Source organism: Lathyrus oleraceus, chromosome 2, assembly GCF_024323335.1.
Source record: "Lathyrus oleraceus cultivar Zhongwan6 chromosome 2, CAAS_Psat_ZW6_1.0, whole genome shotgun sequence".
In the NCBI taxonomy this organism is placed as follows: Eukaryota; Viridiplantae; Streptophyta; class Magnoliopsida; order Fabales; family Fabaceae; genus Lathyrus; species Lathyrus oleraceus.
This window is the reverse complement of record NC_066580.1, coordinates 7,939,673-7,956,344: the sequence shown is the minus strand read 5'-3', so window position 1 is coordinate 7,956,344 and position 16,672 is coordinate 7,939,673. Positions and strand designations below refer to the sequence as shown.

General features: G+C 33.6%; 2 protein-coding genes across 2 annotated transcripts; one reads left to right on the top strand and one right to left on the bottom strand.

The window, feature by feature from the left end:
* The first annotated feature begins 4,581 nt into the window (after positions 1-4,581).
* On the top strand, positions 4,582-5,406 carry LOC127117578 (uncharacterized). Its single transcript, XM_051047641.1, has 2 exons — positions 4,582-4,749; positions 4,936-5,406. The coding sequence occupies exons 1-2, from the start codon at positions 4,705-4,707 to the stop codon at positions 5,230-5,232; spliced, it is 342 nt and encodes a 113-aa protein (XP_050903598.1). The 5' UTR covers positions 4,582-4,704; the 3' UTR covers positions 5,233-5,406.
* Positions 5,407-11,470: 6,064 nt separating this feature from the next.
* LOC127117576 (uncharacterized) lies at positions 11,471-16,334 on the bottom strand. The gene is made up of 17 exons (XM_051047638.1): positions 15,976-16,334; positions 15,817-15,879; positions 15,564-15,718; positions 14,932-15,042; positions 14,794-14,859; positions 14,319-14,402; positions 14,143-14,229; positions 13,796-13,887; positions 13,638-13,698; positions 13,501-13,560; positions 13,098-13,158; positions 12,882-12,989; positions 12,696-12,814; positions 12,523-12,594; positions 12,325-12,410; positions 12,137-12,233; positions 11,471-12,050 (listed from the first exon to the last, which is right to left on the bottom strand). Exons 1-17 carry the CDS (start codon positions 16,130-16,132, stop codon positions 11,862-11,864), a joined length of 1,668 nt encoding a protein of 555 aa, XP_050903595.1. The 5' UTR covers positions 16,133-16,334; the 3' UTR covers positions 11,471-11,861.
* Between the last annotated feature and the right edge of the window lie 338 nt (positions 16,335-16,672).

The following is a 16,672-nucleotide window of genomic DNA, read 5'->3' as shown; positions in this document are numbered from 1 at the left end:
GTACCGCATTTCATGGAGTCTCATTGCATAATGAATGCATGGCATAGCCTGTGGGGCTGTAGCTAATTCCCATCGTGAGGAATTAGTGAGTAAATCGTTGTGTTGTGTTGTTGGTGTTGAATATGGTTTGAGGATTATACATATGATATATATTATTGTTGAATATGATGTTTGGACGGATATTGCCGTTGCTGAATGCGTAGTCTGGTTAGGGTGAATTGATGTGTGATTTACTTAGCATTACATGTTGTTCTATAATGCTTATTATATTGATTGAGGAACTCACCCTTACAACCCATTTTTCAGGTAACGAGAAATGAATTGAATAGAAGCTAACGCTTGGAGTCTATAGTAGTGTCCTATGGGTCATGCTCTGGTAGATGTAACATCGGGAGGGAACCTTTTCGTTGTATTGTTGGAAATTGTTGAATTAGTTTACATGTATGGTGTTACATGTCTCATGCTGATGTTGAATTCTATTCCGCTGCGTATTATGCAACTGTTTTATTTGATAAATAAATGAGCATGACAGGATGTTTTGATAAATGTTGTGAAATGATTGTGTGACACCCTTCGGGGCATAATTACTCTGATTAATGTGTTATTATTTTTAAATTAAATATTTTGGGGTATTTAGAAGGGTGTTACATCACCCATCGCCAATTTTGGAAAGTCATTTGGAAGGTGCAAATATCACATGATCCAACTATAAATAGAGCTTCATATGCTCAGAATTCAACACATATTCGCGCCAGGTTTGATCCTAAACCCCTAACCCTTCCATTTGAGAGGATAATCCTGAGAATTTCCATTGGAAATTGAGTTAAATTCTCACTATTTTGAGATTCAAAACTCCAGGGATCCAAGACCTTTTGTGCACTCTAATCCACTTCTGCAAGCATCCTGAGCAAGATCAAGCATAAGCCAAAGCAAGAACAGTTGAATCCAGACCTACATTGAAGGTATTTTCCAAAAAAAATCATCTCTTCGATTCTCTCTTAATTCCACTCAATTCTCTTGGATCTTTGGTTGTCTGAAGTCCTACCAATGTAGGCAAGAAGATTGAGTTGCTTAGAGGTCAAATCGAAGCAACTCAGTTGACACACCTTAAAATTCAACTCCTCATATCTTTCTATATATGTGGAGTTAGTTAAAATTGAGGTCAGATTCGTGCTCTACGCCATTTTTTCTTTCAGATCATGTCCTCCTTTTTCATTTTTTTTTATGGTGATGAGTGAACCAGTCCAGCCAGGGTCACCGGAGAAGATGACCGACCCTTGGACGTCGGTGATGTGTTGGCATGGTTCAGAGCCATTGATCCCTTTCAATTTGTTTTAATCTCGTGCGTTGTTTTTAATTACCAAGCCTGTGTTGCGTTGACTCAAGTCCATCATGGAACGCGCATTGATGGCCACTTGATCTGCCACCTCAATTAATGAGGGAGATCAAGTGGTCCACGTTTTTTCTGATTATTTGAATTTCATTTTAATTGCTTTATTTTCATGAATTCATATTAATTTTAATATTGATCCAAAAAATATGAGAGTTTCAACAAAAAATTTCAAATATTTTCCTCTTTCATATTCTGAATTAAAATTATTTTTTGGATCATTATTAATATTTTTCATGATTTAATTGATTTTGCATTTGTTTTTAATTGTTTAAAAATACTTTTAAGTCTTCAAAAAATCTGAATTTTTTTCTCCAAGGTCCTTTGACCTTGTTTGACCTATGATAAATCTCATGGTCATTTATTTGGTGTTTTGATGAGGTTTTAGGAATTTGACTAACCATATTTAATTTAAATGCCTTATTTTAGTATTTTTAATTTGAATAAATGCCAAATAATTTTGTTGACCAATTGTGATGACTTGTTTGTGTTTGACTTTTGTTGTTGAGCCTTGGTCAAGGTTGATTTGATTTTGTCAAATTAATATCATTGGATTTAGGGGATTGATGGAATGTACATTCCATCTCCCAAAATGAATGGATGATATTAATTTGGTAAAAGTCCTCATTTGACCAATTTGAGTTTTCATCTATTCCCCTCCCTCTTCGTCTCATTCCCCTTCTTTATGCATTCATCTCATTTGGCCTGTGATATCTCAAAGTCCTAAAACTAGTTGATTGAAAAATTAACATGAGTATGGATGAGATTAAGCCACCTCTTTTGCATATCTCTTTTTGTGTGTGGTGTGTTTCATGAGCATAGTCCATTATACTATGTCTCTAACATGTATTAACACCAAAATTCTATTGTTCGACCTTAAATAGTTATGACTTCTACATAAGTCAAATTACGATTGTTTAACATAGCGCTAAATTTGTGACATAAAAGGCATAGCATTCTAGTTAGTGAGATTGTAAGTCTCCCCTCTTCCATGGTATTGTGTGGAAACTTGACACTTTTTCCTTCCTTTGGAAGATGTCTTGGCTCAAGGATCCATGCTTGTGATAAGTGGGTTGAGTGTTCTCCAAAGAATGTCTTAAAATGAAAAACAAAAGAAAACAATACTAACTTCTAACTCATTAACAACTACTACCTCCGTTTTTTATTATAAGTCAGCTTTGGAAAAATATTTTGTACCACAATATAAGTCGTTTTATAATATCAATGAGTCATTAATGTTATTTTTCCTATTATACCCTTAAATATTTATTATTCTCTCTTCTTTCAATTATATCAATTTATCTTTTCAATATCATTAATGAATGACGATTTTGTAAAATTCTTCATAATTTCTCTTTTTTATACCACAATTATTACATTTCTTAATATGTGTGAAAAGTCAAAAACGACTTATAATAAAAAACGGAGGGAGTAACTTTTAATTTCAAGTCATTTACTTTAATGTCATTTAATTCTTGCCTTTATTCATTTGCCATTATTTTACGTGGATTAAAACAATCGGGAAAATAAAAATAAAAATAAAATTAAATTAAAATTTTGCATTGGTTTAAAATCGTCGCTAAATAATTGGAAAAAAAAACTATAATTTTACATATTTTTAAAACCATCACTAAATATTTGAAATTGAAAAACAAAACTAAAAATTCATTCTCGATTGGGAGTTGGAGGAGGTAGAAACCTTGTTTGCATTAGTAAGGAGGTTATCACAATGAGTGTCATTAACATTAAGCGCCTTTAAGGTTATCACATGACTTTTATGAAAAAAATGATTATTTGAATTGATTTTATTGATGAACTTAATACTCTCTCTGTTTTTTATTACAATTCGTTTTTTACTTTTCAACGTAATAAGAAATGTAATAATTGTAGTATGAAAAAGAGAAATTATGAACAATTTTACAAAATTGTCCTTCATTAATGGTATTGAAAAGACAAATTAACATAATTGAAAAAATGAGAATAATAAATATTTAAGAATATAATAGAAAAAATAATATTAATTAATAATTAATATTATAAAACGGCTTATATTATGATACAAAATATTTTTCCAAAATGATTTATAATAAAAAATGAAGATAGTATTATTTACTAAAAGATTTTTATTAATTGTAGTAATAGAATAGTTAAACGAATTAAAATCAAATAAACAAAAGCTTATTAGTGAAAAAAAATATAATATAAATATTCTAAAGTGACAATTATTTTGAAATATAAAAAATAAAAGGTTTATATTTTTTATTAAATAATTTATTTTTTGTTACAAAAATTTAGATGAGGTGGATTCTGAAATTCACCGGAATATGAATCTCTATCGTTAAAGAAACCTATTTTATGCAGTTAAGACTTTGTCGGTCTTACGGCTTAAATTAAATTGTATGTATCTAATATTTGATAAATAAATAGAAATCATTCTAACAAATTTAATGGATTATATTATCCTACGGTTACTATTTGACAACAAATTAGACGTCAAAATTTATGTTGTTGGTCAAAATATCATTTTTCTTCTTTATTTATTAAAATATTTTTGAAAAAAAAACTAACTAACTTGTCCTCATAAAAATATGATTTAGTAAATTGTGTAATGACCTCTTAAAGGTTTAAAATTTTATTTTTCCAACACAAAATTCTCTATTTTTTGTATTTTTAATGTTTTTAACTTGTACTCTTATCATGACCAATTTTTAACAAGGAAGAAGTGGAAATTGATGGTCATACACAAACAAATTTTAAAAGAGAAAAGTGGTTCTTACACATAAATCATGTGATCTCAATTGAATATATACACACACGTTGTATAATAATATAGAACACAATATATAAAATTATTTTTATATTAAATGTACAAACACACATAATTAAAAATTGATTTATTTTTTGAGTTGGTTTTCATTAAAATAGATGAAACATTGAAGTACAATAAATACATATTTGGTTGGTGTCATTTTTTTTTGTCCACATAGTGGACATAAATTTCATAATAACTCTCCCATTGACTAAATATGACTTTACTTGGTATATTCTTGGACTATTGTTATAAAGTTATCATATAAATAGGTATCTAATAAATTATTTAATAAATTTAAAATAAAAAATATTATTTTTAATATTGACCAAAAGGAACTATAAAAAAATTAATGCTAAAGAAAATTGTCTTTGAATTTATTTAATTGACATCACAAGTATCAATGCAGTATCAATGCACCTTATTCAGATTATATATATAGATACACCATACTCTGTCACATATATCTACCATTCAAAAGTAAATATAATAATCAAGCAAAAAAATGAAGTCCATTCAAGCTTTCTTCATTGTCTTCTCTCTTCTCATGGTAAGCTTTCTTGCTCAAGAATTTCTATAAAAATTTAATTCATTTTGCCATGTTATAAATGTGATCAATGCAAGCGGTGGAGAAATAAATCAATTTTAATATCACATATTTTAATTTGTTAACCCATATTTTTCTTATAAGTTTTGAATATGTTTGTGATATTTTCTTTTTAAATTTGTTTTATAGGTTGCTAACATGAGCTATGGAAGAAAGGATTTGGGAGAGTATTGGAAGAATAAGATGAATGAGCAAGTTATGCCAGAAGCAATTAAAAACCTAATTAAAGTTCCAGCTCAAGAAAAAGAAGATCATTCTTTTGTTAAGGACTTTGATGTTCATCCTAATATCATATTTTATCATCAGAAACATGAGAAGCAAACTCCAAATGAAGTAAAACAAGATGATTCTTTTGTTAGAGACTTTGATGTTCATCCTAATATCATATTATATCATCAGAAACATGACAAACATGTTCAACCTTGAAGTTAAGAAAATGGATTTATTGCTACTAAATAGGGATTGAAATTAGACCTACTAAAAATAAATAAAATAATAAACTAGTAGATTCATAAATATAAATTATCATGAAGGCATTGTTATGACTATATTATTATGAACTATGTGATCAAATGATGAAAGTATTCCTTCTGTGCTGTATATTTATTTGTGTCTTAGCATATTACTTTTTTTACTACTGTCATGTGTCTTTGCAAATTTTCATTTTCTCAAAGTTAATTCAATTCAAAGACAATGATACTTTTTTCTTCTTAAATAAACTTATAAAAGTACACAAATTATTAACAAAATACTATAAACAATTAGAGTTATTTATCCAAATTGTTGTGTCCAAAAATATAAATGATAATATTTGTTTATATAAAACGATGTAGTATTAAAGAGAGTAAAATGGGTAATCAACCCACAATACAAAGGAGCCAACTGAAAATTTACAAAAACACGAAATAAACTCGACAAAAATTAAAATAGAACACGACATTTTGAAATTAATTACTTTTGTCGACTTACAATTGGCCTTTTGAATAAGTTCTGAACTAGTCTCACGAGAAAGATTTCGCCAACGTCACCACTTCCATGACTCCTTTATGACCGCCCTTAAAGAGAATATTGTTCCTAACTATGAGATATTGGATCGATGTATAGTATGGTCGAAGGGTAGCTTCTTGGTTCGACAATTCGACAGGATCTTAGCATGTCATCGAAGTCTGTTCACATGTTGTATTAGAAATATGCTAGGACTGTCAGCACGTCGAATTGGGCCTGTTTATTATGCTCAATTGTTTAAGTTAGCTTGTACTTTAAGTTAGCTTGTGTAATGGACCTGTGTGTAAAAATCAACTAGTTCAATGTATTAATTTTCTTATAAATAGCATACTAGTCTCTCATCATTGTATAACGCGAATTCTAATTAGGGTGAGAGAGGTTATTTGCTATTATGTAAAACTTGTAATCTTGTTTCAAAGAGAAAGTAAAGAATAGCAGTTTATAACGAACTTGTTGTATTCTTCTTGCTTCTCTTTTTTTCTATCCTTGTGGATTTCTTGTCGATCAAGAAATCGATTATACTTTGTTATTCCAGTATCATTTTCACACAAAAATTAGTGCGGTGAGCGTGGAGAAGATGTCATCAATAAAGTATGGGTTTGAAAAATTCACCGGAGTGAGCGATTTCTGTATGTGGTGCTTGAAGATGAAAGCCCTATTGGTTTAGCGGTGTTGTTTAGAAGCGTTGAAGGGAGTTGAAGCCATGGACATTGCGTTAATGGACAAAGAAAAAACGACCATAGTAGAGAAATCCCACAGTGCCATCTTATTGAGCCTTGGTGATAAGGTTCTTTGACAGGTTTCAAAGGAGACGACGACCATCTACATTGACTGGTTCGACATCTATATAGAAATCATAGTGTACTAGCTCACCTTCATCATAGACCACATCATCTGATGTAATCACAGATTCTTGCAACCTTGCAGGCATGTGTCTTATTCTTTGAGGACTGCTTGTGCTTGCTTGACCTCTGAATTCTTCTTGTCGAACTTCTTTTTCGACTTCATTTGTTGGTTCTTCACATAAGATTCTCACTGAATCCTTCTTTATATTTTTATTCCAATCTCGTTCCTTAAGCTCATTTATGATCATGTTCCTGTTGATCACTACTTTCTTGTTCACTAGGTCAAAAAACTTGTATCCTCTAGTCGAAGGATATCATATTAGGATCATTTGACTCGACTTGTCATCAAGTTTTCTTCTCAATTGATCAGGCACATGTCTATGTGATATAGATCAAAATACCTTCAGATGACTCAAGCTAGGCTTAACACCAGACCGACATTCTTCTGGCGTGATTCCTTATAACCTTTTCGTTGGGCTTCTGTTTAAAATATATGTTGCATTCGACATTGCTTCTCCCCCATAATTCTTTGGATAGATGTTTCCCTTTCAACATATTTCTCACCATATTCATGATGGTTATATTCTTTCTTTCAGCAGTTCCATTTTGTTGTGGAGTGTAGGGTGGCACCATCTCATACATAATCCCTTCTTTCTCACATAATATGTCGAATTCTTTCGACACATATTCTCCACCACCATCAGTCTGCAGAATCTTGAGCTTTCGACCACGTTCTCTTTCGAGCATAGATTTAAACTAGGAAAATACCTCAATCACTTCATTTTTATTCTTGATCAGGTAAGTCCACAGTTTTCTACTAAAATCATCTATGGATGTGACAAATTATTTGTTACCTTCAATCGAATCCACATGGATATAACAAATTATTTATTTCAGATCTCTGATGTCTTTGAAGTTAAGATAGCCAAATCTATAGTGACATATCCATTCATCCCTACTAGATGCAGTTGCAAGGAATTTATGCTCCATCAAAATTAAGTTCAATCTTGAAAGTTCTATTTTGAGACATGTGAGCCTTCAAGATTAACCTTCCACCTGATTCGAGAACTCTCATCATCTTGTCTTCAATCGACACTTTGTAATTCTTTTCGACCAACTTCCATATGTTGAGCAAATTACTTTTCAGGCCTGGTATATACAATACATTGGAAATTACTGACCTCGTGCCATCTTTCCTCATAATCAGAACATCAACAATACCTTCAGCTGCTAGAGTACTGTCATTTTCAAATTTCACCATGTTCCTCGTCGAGGGTTTTATGTTGACAAATCAATCATTCCTACCAGTCATGTATGATGAGCATCTTGAGTCCAAGTACCATTGGTCCTTGAATTTTCTTCATCTCTTGTTGTGGACATCAGCAACATCTCTTCTTCTTCATGCTTTGCGAGCTTTGCATCATTTTCTTTATTCTTATGTTTTTCAGGATAATCACTAGAGTAATGGCCATAATTCTAACAATTAAAACATTGAATGTGACTTTTGTCAAGTTTTCGACCACCTCTTCTTCCTTTACCAGAAGAATCACCTTTGTGATTACTTTGGTATGTGGGTCTTCTCTGGTTCAATGCATTTCCTTCTTGTTGGTTTCCTCTACTAGTCGAATTGTTATATCCTCCTCTATCTTTGTTATCGAACCATTTTCCTTTACCTTTCTTTTCTCTTGTTGATTGCGCTTGCAAAGCCACGTCACTTTTCAACTTGCTTGCAGCTTTTTCAGCCATTCTTTGTTCATGATATTTAAGCGTCCCTTGAAGCTTTTCCTTTGTCATTGTTGACAAATATTTTGACTCTTCTACGGCTACTACCAAGTGGTCGAAATTTGGAGTCAATGACCTCAAAATCTTTGCAACAATTGATCTTGATGTCAACGTTTCTCCACATATCTTGATTTGATTCACTAGTTTCGTAACCCTAGTGAAAACATCAGTTATACTTTCGCTTTCTTCCATTTTAAGCAATTCATACGTTCTTTTGTGAGTGTGTAACCTCACCTTTTCAGTGCCTCCAAACGATTTCTCCAAGATTTCTCATGCTTCTTTCATTGATTCTACATCATTGACCTTTTCGAAATTATCTGGATCAACACATTGATGAATTATAAAGAGAGATTTATAATTTTTCTTCTTTAATTCTTTGTGTGCAACCTTTTGCTCATCCGTTGCATTTTCTACAAGTGGCGTCACTCCCTCCTTCATAAGATCCCAAAGATGTTGATAGCAGAAAACAATTTCCATCAGCTTGCACCAATTCTCGTCATTCTGATTCTTCAGAATTGGGAGACTCGTCGGAAAATGTCCATTCAGATTATTCATTGTGTTATGTTTCCCAAGAATCGCACAGTTAGTGCTCTAGATACCAGATGTTGGATTTAAAATGAATTGTTGATGTTGGAAATGCATCAAACATATGGAGAATTCCAAATCAATCTTGATGAAGAATGATCAATCTTTCTGATTGATTACTCCTCTTGTTCTTCGCTCTTCACTCGAGTGAATCAATCAACTTTGGTTGCAAGATGATTCTGCTGCACGATGATTATTGAAGAAGAAAAGGAAAAAAAATTGAATTTGGGGAAGAAAGGAAATTAGGATTTCAGCGAGAGATGGAGGAAGGAGAATAATTATGTAGAGAAACTTTTCTGCTTTAAACTGAAATTTTATTCAACTTTTCTCTATGCAATTGCATACTTACAGTGATAGGGTATCCCCCTATTCATGGGCTGAGATTACTTATACACCAAACAGTCTCCAACTAATCTAACTAACTCAGCTAAAACAAAGAAATAAATCTAAGTTAAAATTCTTGCGAAATACACTTCTTTGATATTTCGACAAATCCCTATTTCTGTCGAGCAACATGTTTCGACACAAGAAATTACATTCTCAACACCAGCTCTAATGATAGGTTTTCCTCTTTTGCAAGTGAATTAGGTTCTCATATTATCTCTTTACCTTTTACATATCTAGGAGTTCCTATTTGCTTTACTAGATAAAGTGCAATTCTGATGGAGCTCCTGGACATATTGCTTTGGAGGCATGTCTTAGAACTAGGGGTGGCAAAATGGGTCGTCCGTCCAGTCCCGCCTAAAGCTCGCCAAAAAAGAAGCGGGGCGGGCATGCCCACCAAGTTGAAATGGGCATGAAAGTCTAGCCCGCCCCGCCAAGGTGGCGGGTTGGCGGGCGGCGGGCTTGCCCGCCTTTTTTATTTTATTTTATTTTCATTTTTTAAAGAAATTAAAAGGCTTTTTTTTACATTTCAATAAGAAAATATCAAACCAACGATTAGAAAGTATAAATGGCAAAAGACTAAAACCATCAAAGTATTACCCTTCAATCAAAAATAGAACTTTTAACAAGTATTTACCTAAAATAGAAGTAGAATCATCAACAAGTATTAACTTTCAAGTTTCAACCAAGCAAAATAAATTTAAGTTAAACCATCAAGCAACCATTAACTTTTAACCATCAAGCAACCAAAGTTTAAGTTCAATCAACCAAAACCATAATAAGTATTAAATACAACATCAAAGTTTAAGTTTAACCAACCAAAACCATAATAACATTGTCTAACAAAATAAGAGTCAAGCATTTTAAAACTAAATTATAATCATCAAGGTTAAGAATATTAGATGCACTCTTAGAACAAGTTGAACCTTCTTTTTAATGAATATTATTAGGGATGGAAATTTGATCCATTCCCAGTGGGTACCCCCAAAAATACCTACAACGGGTAGGGTAAAAATCCGCTTACATTGATACGGGTATGGGCTCGGGTAATTACCCACTTAAATAAGCGGAGATGGATGCAGGGATTGGCACCTTAGTACCCAACCCGCCTCATACCCGCACAATATATTTTTATATATTTTAATTTATATTATTATATAAAAATAAATGTGTGTCAATTTAAAAAAAAAACATCAATTTTAAACTATTAAATATTTAATATAAGTGATCACTTATTTCATAATTCAACAATAAATTTTTTTAAAAACTTTTTAATGTTGCTAAAAACTTAAAATAATATGATATTTTATACTTGACATATTTATTTTTATTAGAAATGCAGGTAACGGGTACGGGCACGGGCACGGGTACGGGCACTTACATACCCATAGGGTACGGGCACTTACATACCCATAGGGTACGGACACGGGTGCCAATATTAGTTCCCAAACGAGTATAGGCTCGAGTACGGAGATTTTTTCCAACTGCGGGTATGGGGGCGGGTACTATAGTACCCTACCCAAATCCTGCCCATTGTCATCCCTAAATATTATTATTGGGTCATATGTTTTTTTTCAAAATGGGTCATGGACATTTTTTAGATAGTTTTTTTTTTAATTTTTTTAACGGGCTAGCGGGCCAACCCCGTCCCATTATGTATTTCGTCCACGGGTATTTTTGTTTTGACGGGGCAGACGAAACGGGTAGATGGGCTCAAAATCCCAACCCAACCCGTCATTTTTTGGTGGATGCGCGGGCCGGCCTAACGGGCCCGGCCCATTTTGCCACCCCTACTTGGAACAATCATGTAGAGTTTCTTGGAGGATTTACTAGAAATATGGAATATTCCTTTTCTATAAATACTGAGTTGATAGGTGCAATGAAGGTTGTAGAAATTGCACCCAAAAATGTTTTCACTGGTTATAGTTAGAAACTGATTCCAGTCATGATTAGTTTAGGTTCCCAAAAAACAAGTCTTGTTCCTTGGAAACTCAAGAATAGATGGTTAAACTATCTATTTTTGGCAACCAATATGATCTCTATAGTATCTCATATTTATAGAATTTAAACAAAATTTCTTGAATTGACTATTCAACTAAAATTTAACACAAGTCAAATGCATATATGGTTCATTGTTGCACTACTCCTAAATACACATTCAAAGTGTGATGATAGAAAAACAATATAAAAACAGCATGACCTTGTTAACAAAATTTCACCCACAAAATTTTCCTATTTTGATATTGTTCTTGAAGTATATATATGAATTTGGAGAAAACAATATATATGATATTGTTTTAAGCTTCATCATCCTCCGGAATCGCCGAATGAAAGAGGAATTGTTGACAATGTCGTCATATAGATAAACCTTTTTCAAGGAAGTGAGGTATCTCACTGAAGAATTGGAGCGGCAAATCATCGCAGAAGCAACTCGTAAGCAGTCTCTTTCGATTTTCATTGAGTGTCGTCCAATTCGAGATAGAGTGATGAAGGAGTTCCCTGAAGTTCATTTTGCAAAGAGCGTACCAAACGAGCAGCAAAAGAGCCATCGAGTGAATTTTTTACTGGGTTGGAGAAATAGAAACCATTTGGCGTCACAAAATCAGGTGGAACATATCGGTCCACAGGATCAATGTGAAAATCCTGAAACTCGGATAAAGGAGAAACCAGCACTTGAAAAATGAGACTAGAAGAGTATCCGAAGATTAGTGAAAAGTTACAATACTTACATGATGTCTTGATAGAAATGCAGCTACCCTCTCATCATTCTCTTCAGGATCTATGGAGCATGTACTGTAAACTAATACTCCTCCGGGTTTTACCAATCTACAAATGCGCATGAAAAAAAAAACTTGATAAGGAAGAAACAATGTATCGAGTTTTACCTACATTTTCATAAGAGAAATTCTGGATTTACGTGGATGCTGCATCGAGGAGTTCATCCTGTAATTGCTTCAATTCTTCCATATCTTCCAGATTTCTGTTCCAACGTAAGTCCGCTCTCTTCAAAAGCCAGATGATAAGAACAGGTTAACAAACAAGAAAAGAAAAATACATTGGATAATCATGTGAAAACGACAGCAATGAGTAAACATAAATAATTAACACAAACCACCTTTGAAAGAACGCCAAGCCCTGAGCACGGTGCGTCCAACAAAACTTTGTTACTCTTAAGTGGTTCACCGTCCTGGGAAATACAAAAATTAAAAAAAACGAAAAATGACAGATATATGATAAAACAATGGCAGAGTTTAATATACTACATAGGATAGGAACGATATAACATACAGTTAATGTACGGAGATCGGCATGGACAGTGGTAACGACACCATCTACTTGATGCAACTTTGCTGTCTCTTTAAGAATTCTCAACCTACCCCTATTTACATCAATTGCGTATACCATACCTGAAAATGCAATGTTCAAAAGAAGATCCGGCATGGTTTTAATAAATATCCGTCGACCAAATAATACCTTGTCCACTTAAATGAGAGGCCATGTAGAGGGTTTTTCCACCAGGAGCAGCACAACAATCAACGATGGTTTCACCGGGTTGAGGATCCACAATAGAAACTATCAGACCTGCAATTCAGAATGTGTGATACACTGAACAAGAGTAACGGGGAAAAACGAAACTTTAGATATTATAGTTTTACAGTTTCCTTCTATGAGAAAAGATGACAGGTTAACCTGCACTCTCGTCCTGAACTGAACATAAACCCTTTTTGAGAAGGCCGGCATGAATGATGGTCTGAAATATGAAACTACGCAGTCAATGACTCAAATGAGAATATCGGAATAACAGAAATAACAGTAAGATACACAAGATTTCAACACCTTTTATGTGAAAAAGAAAGAAAAAAAACAAATAAAAGATATACAAACTGAAGGTCAATAACCATCCAAATCACAATTTGGCACCAGCTAACCTATTATGCTATTACATACGGTAAAAAAATAAAACTACTATACAATTTCGTATTTCGGTCCTCACAGATTATCTCTTGTCAATAACTTCATATGAATTTGATATCCAAGTTAAATTCTCAGATGAAAATAGCCTTATAATAAACCCACTGCCTCGATATCATACCTGCAACCCAGTTTTGATGCGAACAAAGTCATCCAAATGCAATGAAAGCTTGTGTGGGACCTGATGTTTGATAAAAGAGAATTAAATAAGGAAGTGAGTACAGATAATACAACATTTGATCATGGAAGTGGTAGCACCTTCAACGCATTAAGCTGTGTCACAAGGTCATCTCTTGAAAAACCTATTGCCCGATTTGCTCTGAAATTAGAAAAAACATATAGCTTAGTTCATTGTCTGTCTTAACATGCTACTTTCGAGGAAGGCTCACAAAAAAATGTAAGAAGCAATTACTAGCCTTAAGCTATAACTCGGTTCACTGTTGTTCCATATCATCAATTTAATGGTTTCTTCCTGACCAAGATACCTTGTCCATCTCCTTACGATCCACTACAAAGAAACAGATTAAAAGGCGTTACCAAATTTAGCCTTCCTTGTTTGGTTTCTGTTACTCACTACATTGTTAGATTAATTAAGAATTTTATTTTTTGTCTGGACACTATATTATCTATCATAAGGACTAAGAAGGGTCCTGCCTGTACTTTTGGGATCTCAACGCACAAAAATTTCGATATCAGAAATACATAAATATTATATAAATTACTTAGGTGTAGAATTTTGTAGTAGCAATAGATACACACTCACAACTGGATGCGAGTAGAGAGTTGCCAGAGCACGTGCTTGAGAACGATCATCACCCACTACTTCGGGCAAAGGAAGAGTTTCATTTTCCTGCAAGCAAGACATCAACGGATTTGAGAAATTCTTCGCAATATCACGGTCATGCAGTTAAGGGATGTGTAATATACAAAAAGTAAAACCTTGAGCACAACTAGCTTTCGGAGGATTCCGTTGACCAAGTTGCCTGCACCCGGCCTGAGAGCAGCTTTGGCAAGCTGCACATTCTGCATTCATTTCACACAAGATTGGCAAATCAATAAAGAGAATATTTGAGTTTCAAAAATATTTTTCGACGTATTTTAGTAATATTCAAAACTCTCACTGTACTCAATATTCATCAAACAGATACAATAAAGGAGCGATCTCTAACACGTTACAAAAACACACTTTCGCGCATACATGCAACCAAAATCCCAAAATCACCCAATCAAACTTACAATCACAATAAAATGACATCAGATTTTACTTTTAAAAGTTGAATTCAAACTAACAATCACCAGATAGAAATTAACAAAAGAAACGTAAATTCATCAAATGAGAATCATTTGGGCGTTCAATACACTATGTTCAATTCAACAAGGAAACAGCGAAAGCATATTTAGGTCAATGAAATACCTCATCTACAACAGCATAAGGTGGCATATCTAATTTGAGAATCTCATAGAAGCCGATTCGTAGAATCTGACCAAGCAAAGTACTAAGATCAATAATCAGATGATGAGTATAAGGCCTGGGAATAAGTATAGAGCACACCTGTAAGAGAAGAGGTTCCATACTAGATATATCTTTATTATGACACAATGAACTGATTAAATGATCAAGGTATCTTCTCCAACGAATCGTACCCCCCACAACTTCTGTAACCTATGTAATTTTCAGTACGAAACAATAAAACAATCAACAAATCTGCTCATGAATACTTACTGACATGAAAGGGTGTTTTAAAAGTAAAATTACTTCAAACTTTAACCCTAGTTATGAGTGATAACACCCTGGACTTTACATGGCTAGGACAGATAGGAAAATGTGGGGGAAGGGGGCACTCATCAAAGTTTCTGTTGAACTGTAAGTTAAACATTAGTGTGCTTAATTAGGGACAAAGTAAGTGACTCATTCAGCCATTAAAGATGAGATGACCTATGTCGCACCGAGACTTCAGATTTGAAGGCGAGTCCAATGTCCGATACAACATTGACACACGTGGCACACTCAATAGTTAACTTTTTCTCAAATTAGTGTCAATGTCGTGTAAGATTTCTGTGTTGGTGCTTCATAGGTATCAGAGATTCTCAGTTTTATCTTGACTATGAATCCAATTGACCAAAACATAACATGAATCGTTATTATTATGTAAAGATGAAAATGTGTTGAAAGGGATAAATAACCAATCTAAGGTCTTGATTATTCAATTCTCGAGTGCGAAAGCCAAGCGTTCTTTCAACATAACCCATTTCATTTTCACCAGAACCTTTCCCTTTCTCATTAAGAAGGTCGGCAAAAGCACCACCAAGTTCAATTCTCATCAATCTCACCGCAGACACTACGAAAACATTAAACAACTGAATAAGAAAATGAACAAAACCCTTAAATTTAAGAACCAAAAAGAGCTTTTTTTTATGAAAGTAGATAGATATATACCAGCCCTGTGAGGAGAAACATCTGAATTAAGCTTCTTGGGTTTAGGAGAACGGTTAGCAGCAACTGAAAGTTTCAATTTTTTGTGGTGAACGTGAATGAAGGTGCGTCAGTAAACACAAGTAGCATTGTAATTGAAATAAAGTTTGTTTAGTTTGTTACCGTTGGTAGATGATGGAATGGATATGTTGGTGCTGCGTGTTCTATGTGGAAGCTTCGATGGTTTTGAAGATGATGATGATGATGATGATGAAGAAGCTGTGGTGGTTTTGTGGGGTTGTGTGAGGAAAGGTAAAGCCATGTATACCACTTTCGCCATGTTTGTATTTTCAGTGTAACTTGCAACGAAGTAGTTTGGATATGGTACCTTAGGGGTTTATCTATAACTCGTTTGGTAGGGAGTTTTTGGAAGAGAGAGAACTGGAGGGAATATTTTAAATTAATATATTTGGTTCAATCTTTTATGATGCAGAGGAGGAAGGGGAGATAATCTTAATCCTTTGAAATAGTTCTTTTTTTCAGAATTCGGGGTTTTTCGAGGGGGACAAGGGACGAGAGTTATAATAAAAATTAATTTTTAAATATAGTAAGTGGTTCTCAGATATGGGAAGGCATAATCCTTAAGAGGACGTTCGTTGTTTGCAGCCACATGGATGGTAAATTGGGCACAAAGTTGTTCTATTTGGCGTTTTAGGTGAATAAAATGCTCGACTTCGTCAATCGGCTGTTCTAACTTGTCCCTCGTAGATCGGTACTTATACAACCGAAATAAGGGGAAAATAATTAAAAGTACCTTAGTTTATACGATGCAACAACAGAATTACGATATTGACTATTGGGTCCCCAACAATGACGTCAA

Bases quoted from the DNA above. Each gene is read 5' to 3' on its own strand.
- LOC127117578 (XM_051047641.1), top strand. From the start codon at position 4,705: ATGAAGTCCATTCAAGCTTTCTTCATTGTCTTCTCTCTTCTCATG. The intron at 4,750-4,935 runs GTAAGCTTTCTT...TTTGTTTTATAG, and splicing joins TTGTCTTCTCTCTTCTCATG to GTTGCTAACATGAGCTATGG.
- LOC127117576 (XM_051047638.1), bottom strand. From the start codon at position 16,132: ATGGCGAAAGTGGTATACATGGCTTTACCTTTCCTCACACAACCCCAC. The intron at 15,043-15,563 runs GTTATTTATCCC...AAAATTACATAG, and splicing joins ATAATCAAGACCTTAGATTG to GTTACAGAAGTTGTGGGGGG. The intron at 12,815-12,881 runs GTATTATTTGGT...TTGCATTTTCAG, and splicing joins CTCTCATTTAAGTGGACAAG to GTATGGTATACGCAATTGAT.